General features: G+C 42.3%; 2 protein-coding genes across 5 annotated transcripts in view; both read left to right on the top strand.

Annotated features, from left to right (window-relative positions):
• Positions 1 to 1,764: 1,764 nt before the first annotated feature.
• LOC131585609 (D-dopachrome decarboxylase-like) lies at positions 1,765 to 4,289 on the top strand. The gene is made up of 3 exons (XM_058851916.1): positions 1,765 to 1,927; positions 2,031 to 2,206; positions 2,987 to 4,289. Exons 1-3 carry the CDS (start codon positions 1,820 to 1,822, stop codon positions 3,057 to 3,059), a joined length of 357 nt encoding a protein of 118 aa, XP_058707899.1. The 5' UTR covers positions 1,765 to 1,819; the 3' UTR covers positions 3,060 to 4,289.
• Positions 4,290 to 6,939: 2,650 nt separating this feature from the next.
• Positions 6,940 to 18,258, top strand: part of CABIN1 (calcineurin binding protein 1) — a 105,390-nt gene continuing 94,071 nt past the window's right edge. For 2 of the 4 annotated variants that reach the window (XM_058851594.1, XM_058851590.1), the window contains exons 1-15: positions 6,940 to 7,083; positions 8,060 to 8,183; positions 9,287 to 9,351; positions 9,783 to 9,875; positions 10,169 to 10,282; positions 10,455 to 10,589; positions 10,854 to 11,034; positions 11,797 to 11,926; positions 12,617 to 12,766; positions 13,609 to 13,901; positions 14,452 to 14,620; positions 15,059 to 15,195; positions 15,581 to 15,798; positions 17,199 to 17,277; positions 17,522 to 17,709. In XM_058851594.1, coding sequence (XP_058707577.1) covers positions 9,349 to 9,351; positions 9,783 to 9,875; positions 10,169 to 10,282; positions 10,455 to 10,589; positions 10,854 to 11,034; positions 11,797 to 11,926; positions 12,617 to 12,766; positions 13,609 to 13,901; positions 14,452 to 14,620; positions 15,059 to 15,195; positions 15,581 to 15,798; positions 17,199 to 17,277; positions 17,522 to 17,709 — 1,890 coding nt within the window. In that variant the 5' untranslated portion in view covers positions 6,940 to 7,083; positions 8,060 to 8,183; positions 9,287 to 9,348. Of the gene's footprint in view, positions 7,084 to 7,503; positions 7,550 to 8,059; positions 8,184 to 9,286; positions 9,352 to 9,782; positions 9,876 to 10,168; positions 10,283 to 10,454; positions 10,590 to 10,853; positions 11,035 to 11,796; positions 11,927 to 12,616; positions 12,767 to 13,608; positions 13,902 to 14,451; positions 14,621 to 15,058; positions 15,196 to 15,580; positions 15,799 to 17,198; positions 17,278 to 17,521; positions 17,710 to 18,258 lie in introns of those variants that run through there. The other 2 variants (XM_058851593.1, XM_058851592.1) reach the window with 2 other exon arrangements.

The raw sequence follows: 18,258 nt of genomic DNA, 5'->3' as shown, positions 1-18,258 counted from the left end.
TGTTGAGGCATGTTGCTTGGCTGTCCATGTACATTCCACACTTCTTCTTCCTTTGAAGCTCCTTTGATAAATTTCTTTGTATTCATCTACAGCTGTGAATCTTTATAATTCTTCAGTTTAACTGCTGCTTTGGATTTCTGAAAGCCTGGGTTCTGTTGGTGCTCTGTCTACCAGTACACGTGTGGCAGCAGCTGTTCTTGGAGATCCATGCTGCTGGTGGCCACAGCCTTGGAATAACTGCCTACCTTAAATACTGTGTTAATATTATATAAGGAGTACCCTGAAAGAATGCATTCACAGTGTTTTCATGAAAGAAAATATAACAGTGCACAAATTGGATTTTTTTCTATGGTAATACTGTAATAGCAATCCACATTTCTCCTAGGAAATGCAGAGGGAATAAATGCAGACGTGCTCTTCTGAGACTGTTTTGGATGGATGTTCACCAAGTAAGTCACCCTGTGCAGCTGAAGTAATAAGAGAGATTTTGTGGCATTGAGCAACACATGCATCACAATAAAAGGGCAAAGAGTTGTTTTGGAGCTTTTGGGCTCTTTTTCTTGGCTGTTTGTCTCTGCCCAGTTATAGCTCAAATACAAAATCCTTTTGTATTGCAGCACAATTTATGAGGTAAAACTGAGGAAATCCAACCATTTCCAGTTTCTTCAGCTGAAAATAACGAATTGTAAAGGATGCAGAAATTGGTGGAATATATATCTGTATATTTCCATTCATAAGTAATTGTTGCCCTTACCCTAAAATCCTTGCCAAAAAATTCTTCCTGTAAAACAAAATGAGTAATGGAATTCAGGCATTGCTTCTTTCACTAATGAAATAACTGTTTCTTTGGTTTTTTTCCCCAGTGCTACCTTGTCAAGACTAAGTCTTGGCTAGTGACATTTTTTGCTGGCAAGTTCTAAAAAACCTGTTGTTTTCTCATGGTGTTTTTCACCAAGGTTTCAGTTCTAGATACTACTCTGTCCTAGAAATCTTTTCCCAGCCTTATTCCTGGCTGGTTTTTGCACACGACTCTTTGTGCCAGTATTGTTTTCACTAGCAGCAGTGAAGGCCAAGCAATTCTCCAAGCAAAAAACATGAGCAATTTCATCAGTTTTCATCAGTGTTGTCTAGAATTAGAGAAAACCAAGATGTCACATTACACAACATAAATTTTCCCAACAGTTTTGTGCCTTAAATTATTATCTTTTAGTATAGCTGGTTTCATATAAGCCTTTGCTGTAAAGGAGCTCATGGAACCTCACTGGACAGTAGCTCAGCTTCTGAGAAGCCTCTGATCTCTGGTTTAGACACCTCTGATCTGTAGATTAGACCGTCCCTGTGGGCCAGCCTGCCGAGGTCACTTACCAGCTTGGGAGCTCAAAGTCCTGATTGCTCAAAGTCCTTGTAATTAATACACGTTGGATAAAGCAGTAACCTCTCTGCTTGCTTTTTAATTTCTTGTAGTGTTGGTCATTCCGGGTAATTACCGCGCTTCCATTCTCAACCCTCCCTGCACAGAGGTGTCTGTTGTAGTGACCTGAAATGTTTTTCCACTGGCAGTAAGGCCGTCACAAAACTCATTTTACCCACGAGTGAGACGCGATGGTTTTGTTCTCCCAGCCGCTAATGCACACCCCAGCAATGGCCATGGTGAATCCCAAAGGCCGGGCAGGCAGCGGGGCTGAGGTGGAGTAAGCGGGGCTGCGGCCGCCCGGGGCTGAGCCCGCCCCGCCGCGGCTCCGCTGCCGGGGCGGCTCCCGGGGCGGGGCAGGGCTGGCCCGGGCCCGGGGTGCGCTGGCAGAGGCGGTGCGGGGCAGCCATGCCGTTCGTGGAGCTGGAAACCAGCCTGCCGGCCGAGCGGCTGCCGCCGGGGCTGACGCTGAGCCTGTGCGCCACCGCCGCGGACATCCTGGACAAACCGGTGAAGGTGAGCGGGGCCGGGGCGGCGGGGCCGGGGCGGCGGGGCCGGGGCGGCGGGGCCGGGGCGGCGGGGCCGGGGCGGCGGGGGCTGACGGTGCCTGTCCCGGCAGCGGGTGAACGTGACGGTGCGGAGCGGACTGGCCATGGTGCTGTCGGGCTCGACCGAGCCCTGCGCCCAGCTGATCGTCTCCTCCATCGGCGTGGTGGGCACGGCGGAGCAGAACAAGGAGCACAGCGCCCGCTTCTTCGACTTCCTGACGGCGCAGCTGGGCCTCAGCCCCGAGCGGTGAGTGCGGGCTCAGCCCGGGGGCACCGTGATCACCCCAAGGGCAGCGAGGGCGTCCTCCCATCGGGCCTGCAGCTCCGTGCGGGCCGTGGATATGGAATACGACAAATACCGAGGGGATGTTCAGAGCAGTGGAGATAGTGGCAGTTCCCATGTTCGCCAGGAGACTAAGTTTTAATACAGGTTCAGGACGAGATTGTAGACACTAAGTGCTCGTGGATACTGAATTCCAGGCATGTGGTTTGGAACTAGATGAAACCACAGACTGTATGCATTTGTTGAACAGTCTGGGCATTACTGTTCTCTGAAGACCAGCAGGTACAGTCGGTGAAATTAGTGTGAAACCCAACCAGAATGGGTAGAGCTTCTCAGAGCTTCACCCTGGCAAATGCTGGAACAAGGCTGTTCCTGAAGGTCAGCCATGTCCATCTCTGCTTGTCCTACCCGTCTTCCCAAAGAAGAGTGATAGTAGTACTTCCCTGCCTCTTGGATACTGTCAGGATAAATCCCTGGCAAGATTATGCACTATGTGCTTCCTTCTCAAATGAACAAGTATCACATTTAAAGTGTTGAAATGCAGAGTGCTTTTGTTTGTGTGGGAGAAGTCTGTTTCTCCCTGACCATACACAGCTTATGCTTCCTTCTGTTAAATGAACCCCCTGAAGTGTAAGACAGTGAGACCCTAGTGTAGATTTTCTGTTACGTTGCAAACTGGGCAGCAATAATGTTTAATTGTAAAATAATGTTTCCTGACCACGTTTTTGCTCTTATACCCAAAAGGATTGTCATCCGCTTTTTCCCACTGGAGCCCTGGCAGATTGGTAAGAACAAGACAGTCATGACATTCCTGTGATCCTTTGAGCGGCTGGCCAGAACAAAGCAGCAATGAAGACAACCCGGAGATGATCAGCTCTATCTGCTTGTTTCCTCTTGTGATCAAATCTGTGTAACTTGATTCACTTTTGTCTTTGCATCCTGTACACACAAAGCTCAAGAGTGAGGCAATCAACTGTACTGATTTTACTGAAATAGTTCAAAGTCTTTGTCTCAAGCTCAGGCCTAGACAAAGCTACTTGTAGCAGTAAAAAGTTTAATTCTAGAACATTTGGCTTTACTGAGGACCAGAGAGGTTCTGAGGTTTATCTAGTTTTTCTCATAGTTTGCAAGGCAGAAAAATTCCTTGTTTTTCTGTTTCTCTATGTCAGCAAAATTGTCTCAGGCCAGCAAAGATGACCTGGAAGTCAAATTCTTTTTTTTTTCAGGCTCCTCTAAAGCCCTTTCTGGAAAGAGAGGTGATTGCTTGGAGAGAAGTTTAGGCATTGAAGGCTCATGTCAGATCTTGTGCTCTCTGCCCTGCCGCTGCCACCTCCTGTGACTGCTCCTACAAAGTGTTACTACTCACAAGGTTTTCAGGGCTCAATGTCTGTCTGCTGATGGCAGTGTCTGGAGGACAGGTCACTTCTGAAGACCTGCACTGTTCCACCAGAAAATATTTTGAAGTTTCTGCTACTGCCAGTTTTAATTCCTATTATTCACTGTTTGTTCAGAGTCCTTTTCCTCACTGTTATAGGGAGTTTTGGGATGATTCAGCATCTCACTGTGATCTGTGTCTGATGTTTCTGGCTCAGTGTCCCTGCAGAGAAGCGTTTTGGGTTTTTAGGACCCATGTACTCCCTCACTTTATAACTAGAATACAAAGGGCATTTTATTGAAACAAAAGCAGAGTACTTTTGTGTACAATGTTGCCTCTGCTTTCTCCTGCTAATAAAAACATTTATCAGTTCCCTTCCACTTTGTGACTTGGTCAGGTGGAGGTCAGGGAGCTCAGCAGAGCTGAGAGCACATCCCTGGGACATGGGGTCCATGAGAACACAAGGCTGTCCTCCACTCTAAATGGAGTTTTATTTGTTTATGGCTTGAGGTATCTTCTAATTACCATTTAAAATTTATAATTACCATTTAAAAGTTGTTTGTTCCCTATACACCATAAATAACTTCTGTTTGACAAATCTGACAGGAATATAATACCAAACACAAATTTGTGTATCAGGCTGTTCTGGTTAATAAACTGTAGCAAAGATTGTTTTGGTAAGTGTCAGTCTACTGGCTCACAGCATTGGGGCTTTGTAGGTCTTAGTGCTTGGAGACAGACATTGTGGCTGCCCAAGGTCTCTCCACTTTGTCAGGTCTTTTCAATCAAAAGTTTTTGAAACTCAGGCAGCTGACAGGTAGGTGAACTGAGTCTGAGAACACTGACTCAGCAGGACTGTGTTGCAGAGAAGGGGGTGGATGGCCCTGGCTTTGCACCAGCTTGAGGTGAATATTCTGAAATGCAGAAAATAATCTGACTTTAATGCTGATCTGCAGATGGTTCATTTCCTGGAGGTCTTTCTGCCTCCTGAAGTAACAACCACAAACTCTTGCCAAAGCCTTTGTTTCCTTCAGAGAAAACTTGCTCAGCCCTGGGCCCCAGCTCTCTTGGTTTTGGGCCATGTTGGCCACCTGGGGACTTGTGCAGGCTCTGTGCTTTCCTCACCCTTGGCTGCTTCCAGTGTGTGCTTGTGCCTTGGAACAACTTCCCCACTATTGCAGAGCTGAGCAAGAAGATGTAAGAAAGTTCATGTTGATCTGAAGAAATGGCCAATTTTTTACTTCACTGAGCTAAAGTTGGAGTAGGTTTGACAGTATTTTGGGACTTGAGAAGGATAACCTGCAAAGGGATTGTGCAGGTCCCTGGAACACTCTCCCAGAACACATCAACCAACAGAAGCAGGGAATGTTTTTCACACCTCAGGTTGGAAGAAATCAGGAAATCAGGTACACCACCCTTATCTATGGCTCAGCAATGACATTATAAAATCCCTTTCCCTTGAATGCTACATGCAGATGGTCCCTGTTCCATGGGCTGGAGCCTGCCTGACATCTGGAGTTTGTATCTCCCAGCTGTGGTTGATCTTTTTACTGTTGTAACTTCCCAGGCTCAACCTCCTCAGGTTAACAAATATTTCTGCTCCCCAAAGTGCTGCTGTTGTTTGAGAATGCTGTATAGGCATATGTTCAGATTGAGAGGCAACGCCCTGTTTTTGAACACTGAGTAACCATTTCCTAGCCTCAAACCTTTGGACTTTGGACAATCTTTCTGTGTATTTACTCCAGAGAGGAGCAGAGAGGCCCTCAGGATGATGCTGGGCACCACTGACAGAAAAGTACTGCAGGGTTTTGATAGCTTTGTAAGTTACCCTCCAAACACAGCAGAGTGTGATGCTGCTGCTCACAGCAGCCCTGTGCTTGGTGTGTCATGGTGGAAAGAAGGGCATTAACACAAATGGTAGATTTGAGATGAAGAGGGCTCTTCCTCACAGTGCCAAGTGGTGATTCAGTGCAGTGCTTGAGCACAAGCTTACCTTCATCAGTGTGACACGACGTGTTGTAGCAACAGGAGTATTTAAAGGTGAGGTTCTGTGCTAGTCCGGCACGTTCTTGGGCTGTGCTGAGGTCCCTGTGGGGCTGCAGAAGGCACATCTGCTCTCTGACATTCGCTGCTGTATGACCACCTTACACTTTAATAAAGTCATTTACACACAGAGCTGTCTCAGCAGTGCTGGGCTTCACTTCCCCCTGATCCCAGGGCACAGAAGTGTGTTCCCATCTCCAGCTAGCCCCATGGCAAGGTTGAGGGAAACTCAGTGGCCTTGGGCTGACTTCCAGAGATCCACACACATTCAGGGTTTTGCCCACACACCCCACACAAGCTGCATCTGAAGCTCCTGGGGCAGAACATCTGATCTTCACTCACCTGTTGAATATAAGCTGTCTTTAGACCTACTAATTTCTGACGCTGGAATCCAAATTTTGCGGATGGGCTGCAAAAAGAGGAAGACAGTGCCTTTACTTTGTGAAGGAGAACAGCTCTGCCCAGCACTGTTTGTGCAGGTGTTAGGGTGTTTGAGGGTTGAGAAGGCAAGGAACTGCTTTCTGCCCTTGCACCGTTTTTCTGTGAGAAATCCCCAGACATATTCAATTTGGAAGATGAGCTCCACATTTTGGAGCTGGGCTGATGGAAGATGACAGTACGTTTCCTTGGGAAGGAATGCTCATGTTCCCAGTGTCAATGGGTCAGACAAGACTGCCCAGAAGTGCAGGAAACACCTTTCTGTCCTGACAGCTTCTGAGCGGGATCAATCCTTGGATGTATTAATTCTTGGAGGTGGTACCCAAATTTCTGTGGTGGATCCCTGAAAGGGAACGGTGACGCTTTTCCATAGGAAGGAAAACACCTGGACCCAGTGTTTCAGGTGCAGATACCAGGCTGCCCAGGGGAGGTAAAGGCCAGCATGACTTTGCTGTCCTGGTACTTTTGTTGTTGGAGCAATCAGAGTCTTAAGCTGCGCCAGGGGAAGTTTAGACTGGATACTGGGAGGACTTTCCCCTCAGAAAAACTGATTAAGACATTAGACCGTCCTGCTCAGGGGAGTGGTGGAGTGGCCGCCCCTGGAAGCGTTTAAAGAAAGACTGGACGTGGTCAGGTCGATGCGGTGGTGCTGGGTCCCCGCTGTGCCGCTGCCCCCGGAGCTCCTTTCCCCCGATCCGCTCCCGGTGCTCCGTGACCTGCGAGCGCCCTCAGCGCCGCGCCCCCCACCTCCCAGTGCCCAGCGCTCCCATTGGCTGCCTGCGGGAGGGCGGCTCGGCCAATGAGGCGCGGCCTTGTTGGCGCCGTGGCTCCGGAGGCGGTTGCGGTGGAAACCGCCGGTGCGCGGCTCCCGGGGGAGCGGCGGGAGCCTGAGGGACCCGCGCCGGGAGCCCGTGGGACCGCCCCGGGAACCCTCCCGGGAACCTCCCCGGGAGCAGCGCCGGCATGCCGGGGGCGGCCCCGCGAGGTGAGTGTCCCGTCCGCCCGGCCCCGCGGAGGGGCAGCCGGCGTTTGGGCCCTGCCCGGTGAGGGGAGCGAGAGCCCGGCCTGGGCGGCCTCGGCCGCGCCCCTCCCTCCGCGGAGCCGCGGTCGGAGGCGAACGTGGACGCCTGCCTCCTCCCGGCCGTGTGTGCCGCCCTCCGGGCGAGCGGCGTGTGTCCCTGCCCCTCCGTGCAGAAAGGGATCGTGTTTCGGTAAAAACGGCTTGTGCTGAAGAGAGGCGGATCTTTGCAATGTTCAAAAAAAAAAAAAAATCCAAAACAAAAACCAAGTTGTTTTTTTTTTTTTAAACGTGTATCTGCAATGTATGGATCCCAACAAGAGCTGGGAAAGCCCAAGTCACTTCCTTTGTTTCTTACTTAGAAGTTGAGAACACAAGCTCTGGGACCAAGAACTGACATTGGGAATATTTACTTAAACTTTGAACTACTAAGGTAAAAAGAGAGAATGTTTTGAAGGCAGAAGGCTTGTTGCCTTTCAGGATGTGCACACCTGTTGTAGCTGCAGATTTATAACTGTGCCAGTCTTGTATCTGAAAGAATACAAACTGGTTTGTAATAGTTAATATGATAGAGTAATTATTTTTTGCCTGCTTATCTCATGTAGGTGTGTTCCTTTGGAAGTGCTTGTAGTGACATACTCAGTTCCTAAATGCTGTGGCACTGGTGTAACTCCCTCCACAGTCAGGGGAGTTTTCAGCCATGTACAGTGCCTGGTTTAAACAAAAATGGAATAACACCCGCGCAAAAGCTGTGTAGGGGCAGCACCCTGCCCTTCTTTTCTAGCAGCATCTCACAGTCCTGTTAACTTCTGTGCTTTCAACCTGTGAACAGCAGGCAGGAGAGATGCTAAATGGTTGTTATTAAGTTCCTGTGTGTTACAAGTTTCCAGTATAAATAATTAGTAGAACTGAAATTGATTTCCCACATTTTCTGTGGTTGCAGTTTCCCCAAGGGTCTAACCTCGGAAGTAAAGTCTTGACTTTAATCTCTGCTGTTGACTTCCTCTGCCACCTTGAGCAAGATTATTTGGATTCAGCAAAGGACTTGGGCATATTACTGCATTTTTGTAAGTGAACTTAAACCCCATCAACTTAAATGTGTAATTGATTTGGGACCATACAGACTGTCCTAAGCATCTACACCCTGTCCAAATGTGAAACATTCAGTCTATCTGAAAGAGGTAACCATTATTCTCCGTGCATGTATTTTCTTCATGTGAAAAGTAGACAAGGAATCTGTCCTGAAGGAGATTTGAGGTTTTATTAATGTTTATCTGGTGACTTTAAAGAGAAAAATGCTTTATTGCTGTGCAGTTGTCAGTTTGATTTAACTACAAGCGAGTAGAGCCAGTGGTGCACGGGCAAGCAAATGCTCATTGCTGAATGAGTGAAATTCCTGGCAAGGCATTATTTTCTCTACATGCAGAACTAATCATGATGATGTATGAGTTAATTCAGCTTATAGTTCAAAACTCCCACTGCTTCCTGCTGTGGTTAATTCTGGACTTACTCTTCTATTAATGTAGTCTCCCATATTAAAGACTGTTTTTAGCCTGTCTTGCATATGTCATCTTCTTGTTTGAGTTGATGGGAAGGTTTTATCATACAGCAGTGAAGGTTTTCTATAAAAGCAGCACAGAGCTCTTTCATATATTTTTGCCTTCACTAACACGGTGTTTCAAGCTGTTAATTGAATATAAATTATGGGCTTAGGAGGAAAAATTACTTACAGGTTATAAAGGTGTATTTACCCCTTCAAACTTTTCATCAGTGGTAAAAAGGACTGGAAATATGAGTATCCTTTTTCAGAATGAAGAAATGCTAGTTAATAAAAGTTCAATTTCTTCTATTTGGATTCATCTAGTAGATCTAAGTAGCTATAGCAGTAGCTATAACTTGTTTTTGCATGAAGGCTGTCTGTAGAGGTTGGTCAGTATACTCAGAACAATTGTGGTACAAACAGCGTTCTGTTCTAGCAGGGATGGCAGTAATGGGAATTATTCCCCAGTGGAACTATTGTTCCTCAGTGGTTGGGCTGTCTATCTCTTGGCATGGGGTGGTGGTTAATTGGTTATTAAAGTATGCTTGTAAAGTATTCCCAGCTTGTCTTTTTCTTCTGAATGTTTTCTTTGTGAACAGAATAAACATTCTAGTCCTGTTTGCTTTCCAGACCTGTTTGTGATAGACTCTTCCTTCTATTCCTGGAGAAAGACATTGTGAATTGTTGTAAACATGGTAAGGGCTTTTTGAGAAGGCTTTTGAGGTGTTTTGGTAGAAATAAAATTGAGAATTTTCTCTTTCCCTGGGACTAAGAAGAAATTGCCATAATGAGAACATTGTTTTTGGAGTGATTGTAGTAATTGGTAAATTTAAGAATTTGGAAAAATACCACTGTAATGCACATGTATATTCTAGGAAAGCTCTTGCTTGCAAGACACTTGAAATATGCTTTGTTCAGCTGATTTTAGGTGGGAAATGGTTTTGATAGTTGCTTATTTGCATTTAGGGATGATTAAATGAATTACAGCTCTTGTAACTTTATGTAGAGATCTCTCAGTATTGTTTGTGTACCCATTAATTTAAAAAAAGAGAAAAATCCAGTTTTCAAAGGAAACTGGGAGATCTGTGGATGTAGATTTCTTGTCACACCTCAATTGTCATTCCAGATTCGAATTGCAGCACTGAATGCGAGCTCCACAGTTGAGGATGACTATGAAGGTACCTTTAAAAGTCATAAGACACAGACCAAGGAAGCTCAGGTAGGTAATTCCACAATTTTCTTAATGAAGTTTTGTCTTGATGGGAGTTTTGTCCTCTAGTTGCAGGGATTTGTTCAACCACGATATTTTGTTTTTATGAAAGTTTAGTTACTCTATCTCTTGAACTCTCCTTTAGCAAACTAAAACTTCACCCCAATGAATTATTTAGGACAGTAATACAAATGTTCTCCTATATAGCAGAAAGTATTTAAAGTGTGAAACCACTGAAATGCATAACAAATATATTTAATTAAGTTGTCTTAATAAATACATTCTAATTATTTAAATCACAGGAAGCAGAAGCTTTTGCTTTGTACCATAAAGCTTTGGACCTTCAGAAACATGACAGATTTGAAGAGTCTGCTAAAGCTTATCATGAGCTACTTGAGATTCGTCTTCTGCGAGAGGTCAGTGACCTTGAGAGAATGACACTCTAGAAACTGTTTGCTATATTTTGTCTTACTTCCTTTCTAACTAGCTAACTAGAAATGTCAGTGTTATCTATTAGCAAGTTGTGTGCTCTTCTTGTTACTTGCCTGATTCCTAATGCCCACGTTGCATTTATTTTATAATTTCTAGGCAGTTCTTTCTGGTGATGAGAAGGAAGGGCTGAAACACCCGGGTTTGATGTTGAAATATTCCACCTATAAAAACCTGGCACAACTGGCAGCACAGCGGGATGACTTAGAGACAGCCATGGAATTCTATCTGGAGGTACAGTGCAGCTGAAATTAGACACTGGAGCCATAATTTTTGTAAAAGCTTTCTAGAATACAGACATACACATGCAACATACATCATGTCAGTGTATAGTTGAATACTGTATTCATTCTGATGCTATATGGGATAAAATTGGTCCACCATTCAGTCCCCAAAGCAGCTGTGATCCTGCTGAAAACTAAAGCAGTGTCAATCCCTGCAGCAAAGTGGGGTATGCATGTCTGAAATGTGGATAATATTGTTTGTTGTGCTTTCTAGGCTGTAATGCTGGACTCCACTGATGTCAATCTCTGGTATAAAATTGGTCGTGTGGCAATAAAACTGATCCGCCTACCCTTGGCTCGTCATGCTTTTGAAGAAGGGCTCAGGTGTAATCCTGATCACTGGCCTTGTTTAGATAACCTTATCACAATTTTATATACACTCAGTGACTACACAAGTGAGTACAATGCATGAAAAACATCTTAATATGTGTGTAATTTTACATACCAAGAAAAAATTGTAACAATGAAATCCTAGGTTGAAGTGTATCTTGCGTAAGCAGTGCAGCAGGGTTTGATAGAGGCTGCTACTTCATGATAGAGATTTTCCTCAATTTTAAAGCAGGATGGTTTAAATAAGTTTTGGTTACCCTGAAAAGAAATGTCTGTGGTCTCACAGATCAAGAGCCTCTGTGGGAAGTTTCCCTGAACACTGTTCCTTTGCCTTTCCATGTATGTGTGTTTTGGCATTCTAATAATTTCCTGCTGCATAGCTCTAGGATTTGGGTATAAGTCTAGAGTTTCATTTATAGCCTGGTAGGATTAATTGTAGTTACAGCAGTGGATACACTGCTTGCCTCACTAATGGAATCTGCAGTTAAGACATTTGATAACATAAAAGTGGTGAATAATTGTGTTTCTGTTTTATGGTTCTAATTTCGTCTGTGCTAGAACAGACTTGAAAGTAAGTGAATGATGTACTGCAAACATTGTTTAAACAAAATTAATTGCATTCTTCTTTCAGATATAATACCTAGGAAGACACAATAGGCTATTTTAACTGTATGCATGTAATTATTTGACACCTTACAAAGCAATTGGACTAATTCATGTAAATGTCACATTTGGGTGGAATTCAGTGGTGTATGTGAGGCCTGGAAGTGGGAGCTTTGAATGAACCAGAGCAGCCATTGACCATTCAATTTCTATTTCTCCGTCAGCATGTTTGTACTTTATCTGCAAAGCTCTGGAAAAAGACTGTCTGTATAGCAAAGGATTGGTTCTGAAGGAGAAGATCTTTGAGGAGCAGCCTAGCCTCCGGAAAGATTCCTTAAGGATGTTCCTCAAATGGTGAATGTTGTCTCAGAGTATATACTGCCTTTGGAGTGTAAATTCTGGGTTTGAGGTTGCTCAAAAAAACTGCTGAGATCTTGTGCTTTAAGTGATAGGAATACCTTGCCGACCTGCCTTCTGAATAATAATAATGTTACATGTTGCTGCTGCTGACAGAACCTTGTTCAGGAATTCCTTTCAGAGGGAGGTAGAAAGAGGAAAAGAATCCATTTGTTGCTGCTCATTTATTTTCATAGCTAATCTCTTGTAATCATTTGCCTTTGTTTTACTTATTAGTCCCTGATCCCTACAGCGTTCACTTCAGTTTTCCTAATTAAACAAACCAATAACATCCAAAACAAACCCTCCTCAAGAAAACCTCACCAAAAATTCTCCACAAGCTCCTGCTTTTCTTTCTGTATGGATTTTATAGTATCAGTGGGTAGAGGAAAGTGGGAAAATAGAGGCACATAAAATTTACAGGATCTGTCTAAGTTAACTGATCATTCAGAACAAAGATTTCTAATGGTTGACACTTCTATACGTATGCCATAAAGTTGGTAATGTAATATTATGTGAATGCTTCTTTTAACTCTGTTTTTGTTATGTTATATGAGGGTATTAAATGTATCCCCTCTAGGCTTTAATGAAAGAAAAAACCCAGAAAACAAAAACTTTAACTTATTTCCATTTTTCACTATTTCTTAGTGACATGTCTATCCATAATGTGAATGTGAGTGCAGCTGAAACAGGAAGAATCATAAATGAAGCACTGGAGCTACGTAAGAAAAGACAAGCGTTGCTGGTGCGTGAGAGAGAGCCAGACCTCAGACTGGTGCAGCCAATTCCCTTTTTCACGTACGTCTTTATATTTTCTCTTTTCAAAAAGATCCCCTCATGCATGTGTTTGACAGCTGTGTTGTGTTTCAGATTTCTTCAAAACACTTTTCTTTTTCCCTTGTAAAAACAAACCAACCTCTACCCCCCATTGTTTTCTTATTAGCCGATAGGTTGGTTTGGTGTGCTTATGGTCTTAGCATAAACCCCATAGCTATTAGTTTTCAACTTTCGATTTTAAACCAGTGATATAAAAAACAAACATGGTATCTGAGAACAATTTAGCAGCTATTCCAACGTAGTACTGGATTTTTCATACATGACTGGTTTGTATGTGAATTTCAAAGCAAGTTTAGCTTTTAAAAATTGCTTTTGCTATTGGGATAGTGAAAACTAGGGGAAAAAAATTGCAGTTCATTTGCAGGAAGATATAAGGATATTAATAAGTTGTTATATATGTCTTTATTAAGGCATAAAGGATTTGGTTTATTTTTTGTATTGCATATGTTTTTCTGGAATATTAATGGACTCTGCATGTAGTTCATATTGCAGAGAAGTTGTTTCTACTTGTGAATAGACATGAGTTCTTTTCATGTTGTTGATTGAATGCAGAACCTGAAAATTTTCTTTGACACTGACTTTTTTAGCTTTTGGCACAGAGTAATTTCCTCAACAGCTACTGCATTTTCTTTTGAGTGATGGGACAGGTTTTTGACACTCAGATGTGTATTGCTGTCCTACTGAGAAGCTGCTCTTGCTATCTCTAAGCTGTTGGAGAAAAACAATGTTGAATGCTGTTAGGTTTGTAAATATAGAAATATAGAGCTGAAGACGTTGTCATGCTGTTGTGTCTCCACTTGCAGGTGGAAGTGTTTGGGAGAAGCCTTACTTGCCATGTATCAGCACCTCACCACATGTGATCCTCCTCGACCCAGTCTGGGAAAGAGAATTGATCTCTCAGAGTACAGAGACCCAGTTCAACATCTGATGCTTTCTCCCACCTCTACTCCTGTCAGTGTTATTCAGCCTACTCCTGTCAGCACTAATCCAGTGGTGACAATGCCAGATCCTGTATTACCTTATACTCCAACCACACCCAACTTCCCAAGTCACAGTCAGAGTTCATTGGAACCAGGAGCTACTGTAGGTGAGCAAGGTACTTCAGTCTAAGATTCAAGATATCTTTCCTTCTTAGCTGGGTGTAAAAAAGACTTGTGAATTCTTTGGGACATGCTGTCTTTTAACTGCATGTTGGTGGAATCAGAACCTTTTCAGCAAATGTATAACATCTGATAAAGTGAAGGAGTATCTGACCTTTTCTCTGACCTTTTTTGTGCTGTTGCCTCATGCTTGAGATTTTCAGTCTTTAAGATGAAAAAAATTGTGACTCCATTCCAGCAGTGATGCATATCAAACTTCTAATGCTGGGAGGGTCCTTGAGCTCCTTAGAATGAATGAACCATTTTACAAAAACGTGACTGTGTTACTTTTCTGCTCATGTGTCACTCTAAGAAGCTGAGAAGACCAAGCTGCCAGCTATATTTATTTGAAATCTGTACAAGATTTTTTTGGCACTGTCTTCAGAAGGAAACCAATGATTCTCAAGTGTTGCTGTGTAATTATTTTTTTAAAAATAAAAAAGATTACTCACTTTTTATTTGTCAATTTAACCAGTCATATTTTGGGTTTTTTTGTTACGTTTTTAGGGGATATATCTGCAGGTGATAAATCTAAGAAAGGAGTGAAGCGAAGAAGAATTACAGAAGATAGTGGTGAAACAGCCAAAAGGAGATCTGCTAGAGTTCGGAACACCAAGTGTAAAAAAGAGGAGAAGGTTGATTTTCAAGAGCTGTTGGTGAAGTTCCTTCCTTCCAGGTACTGGACAGCAATAAATTTCATTATGAGATAATCCTAGAGAGGAAGCTGTTTGGGATTTTGTTTGATTGATATCCCTCCCCCCCAACCTTAAAAATACCAGTCCCATGTTATTTCTTGAAGCAGATGTGGTGCATTATCTCCTGATAAATTTAATAAGATTGCTTTTAGTAAAAATTGCTGAATAAAAATTGAAAAATAGAAAAGGCTTTGCTACGGTTGAAGTAAATTAGTGGACAATGCACATATCAAAATGGGTAAGCTAAAGTAATCTTGATTTGGATGAATGGAACTGGATACAAATATCTTGAATTTGTTTCAGTAATATATTTTCACTGTTAAAATTTGCACAATGTTTCATATTTAGGTTTCACCTAGTAGTGAAAGGAAGAATGAGGACTTTGTTAATATTGTGGATTTTACCCCCCTTTCACACAGGTTAAGGAAATTAGATCCTGAGGAGGAGGAGGACCCTTTCAATAACTATGAGGTGCAGTCAGAGATCAAAGAGGAGAATTTCCAGCATGTTGGACCACACAGAATGTCATTTGATTCTACAACATTTATGGAATCTGGTAAGGATTTCATTATAACCACTCTTCTTTCTTTGTTATTTACGCCATATTGTATGCTTTATTCTCTGTATTTTCCTGTCATGCCCAGAAGATACAGAAATATATGCTATTTTCAAAAGTATAATTTTGTGGTATAGAAGGATCTCAGTTGGTACCAGGTGCAATTTTTTAAGTCTTGGGGGATTAATCACTGTGTGCAAGAGCTCTCTTGGGTGGAATTTCCCATTTAAACAGATTGGAATGCAGTAACTGAACTCTGCACATGTGCAGCACAGAAGAACTGCTGTGAGATAAGTGCATGAAACACTGTTGAAACTTAATTGTTTCAAGTTATGATCCGCCTCAACCTTACACATGTAGGCCTTTGTGTTTATCTGCTCTCTAGAAAAACAGGATGTTCATGAATTCCTGCTGGATAACCTGAACAACGGTGGGATGTTGGAGCTGATGATGAGATATCTAAAAGTCATCAGCCAAAAGTTCCTGGTGAAGTGGCCTCCTGGCTTGTGTGAGGTGGTGCTCAGTATCTATAACAGCTGGAGAAAGCACAGCAGTAGCCTTCCCAACCCACTCCTGAGGGACTCAAGTAACCAACACATCAGGGTAATGCAGCACCTTTCCTTATTCTGTATTTGCTGTTGTTTCGTGTCAGTGTGCCAGAAGCACCCAGCTGAAATCCAGCAGGCACAGCTTTGGCTTAGCTCTGTCTGGAGCTGCTTGTCCCAGCTGTAGTAACTGTCCTAACCTTGGTGCACTGCAGCTCCTGGAGCTGTTCCTGAGCTGAACAGACCTGGCTGATGCTACATGCAGCTCTAACCTGTATATAAGGTGTGTTCATGCACACACACCCCCATACAGATGGAATAGACACAGATATATTTTACCCCTTTATTCTGTTGTTGCTCTTTCTTTTTTTTCCCCCCCTCCCTTTTCTTCTGATATGACACAGTTTTGTTTTGTTATCAGGTCAGTACAGAGGCTGCTCTGTTCTCACTGATTGAGGGTCAGCATTGCTGCTTTAAATAGAGTAAATACAGTGTAGTTTTAAGATAACCTGAATTTTACAGTAAAAAACCCAAACAACAAAACAAACCAAAACCACCTCATCAGCATCACCATTTTATTACTTTTTCTATTTACTTTCAGGAAATTCCAGATTTATAGACAATAGTAAGTTCTTTACATTAATGCTAAACCAGCTTAATGATAGAAGATGATATTTCTTGAATTACAAAACCAGTTCTGATACTTCCTGACCACTGAGCCAGCCTATGCTGTCTTTTTAATGTTAGCAGTCTGTATTCATTTGGAAAGTTACTTGCCTTTGGTATGACTTCAGTTTAAATATTTTTTCAGTTGAAGTGGTTTTACTTCTTTGCAAATTAAATATTAATTATGAAAATTGCTGTGTTCCATTGATGTCATTTACAAAACAAACAAAAGAGCCTCTATGTAAAGATGTTAAATTTTTATACGTCCTGTGACTTATTTATGTACATTTTTCACATATACATGCCCTTTTTAAAACAAATGTAAATATATTTATAAATGTATTCCCTTGGTTCTCATTATTACTGCATAACTGCTTACTTGTATGTAAATTTTGTCTTATTTTTCAAATGTCAGTGCTACTGCTATATTCTGGAATTGTGCTTTTAGCATGATTTGGTACTTTAGTTGTATTTCAGCTAGATAAAAAAGTAAGGGTGACAATTTTTTCTAACATCAGGCAATGCTGTTCTGAGCTTCTTTCATGAGCTGAGATTTTTTTTTTTTAATGCTTCTAAGTATTGTTTGGTTTTGTACCTGTTGATTTGTAAATGGTGTTATACACCTTTTAGGCAGAAGAAGTAGTTATAACTTGGGAACAGAAATCCCAAGAGCACAACATGAAGGCTTTCTTTGAAGTAAATTGCAAATTTAGTGATTTTTTAAATTTATGCTTCTTTTAATGTATTTCTTTCTGTGAATACTGTTTTGATATCTCCTTTCTTTTTCTGAAGGATATGATGTTAATGAGCCTTTCTTGCATGGAACTGCAATTAGATCAGTGGCTACTGACAAAAGGGAAGAGTTCTACAGGTGAGACCTTGGTGTCACTTTCTTCAGACTCTGAAAACACTGAACATATATATATGAACAAATGTTTCCAGGAATTCACTGGATTTTGGAGCTCTTTTTTCTTAATATCTTCCAGATTTATGTTTTATTGGTCGCTCAATTGTTTGCCTTTAGGTAGATCAATACCTTTGAAAATCTGGCAAGTGGGACTCTTTCCCTGGGGTGCCAGTAACTTCATGATAAAATGTAATTAATTGACTTGCAGTTTCTCCACGAAATTGTCCTGCTGCCTCTGTGAATGGAAAGTTTGGTCCTGACTTCCCAGGAACTCATTTTTTGGGAGACCTTTTGCAGCTGTCGTTTGCGTCTTCGCAGCGAGATTTGTTTGAGGAAGGCTGGATGGAGTTTGTCACTCGGGTGTATTGGCTGAAGGCTCGCTTTCTAGCACTGCAGGTTTGGTTTACTTTTGGTTTAACAAACACAGCTTTTCCCAAATTAAAGTCAGTATTGTTCAGATGCAGCTGATTTGGGAATCTGAACTCTTTTATGCATGTGGATAAAATCAGCTTAAAACATAGCAATTTCACTTTATTAACTTTCCCTGAGGCTTGAGGTGGAAATGAAGTAGGTCTTACATGCTCAGCAAATACCAAGATATGTTTAATATATGTCTTTGTTTAAATTAACTCATGCTCAGCTTAAAAAATAAATGATTTGTACTAAAGTTACTTGGAATACTGTTGTGGAGCTGCAGAACATAAGATTTTTGGGGGCCTGGACTCGTGGACACTGTCAAAGTCTCAGGAAGTCCAAAATGCAGATTTTAACTGAAGCAGACTGTTTTATTGCTCTTCCCTCTGCTTTTTCAAGGTGACATGGTTTTGCTTTTGAAGACTTTTAATTTAATATGGAAATTTTTGAAGCAGAGCATTTTAAACCTATCACTAAGGGAATAATTTGAAAGAAATGTTATTTGATCCCAGTCTTTTTTTTCCCCTCTAA

Source organism: Poecile atricapillus, chromosome 16 (assembly GCF_030490865.1).
Source record: "Poecile atricapillus isolate bPoeAtr1 chromosome 16, bPoeAtr1.hap1, whole genome shotgun sequence".
Taxonomy (NCBI): Eukaryota; Metazoa; Chordata; class Aves; order Passeriformes; family Paridae; genus Poecile; species Poecile atricapillus.
The sequence above is the reverse complement of the archived record's forward strand: the minus strand, read 5'-3'. Positions and strand labels throughout refer to the sequence as shown.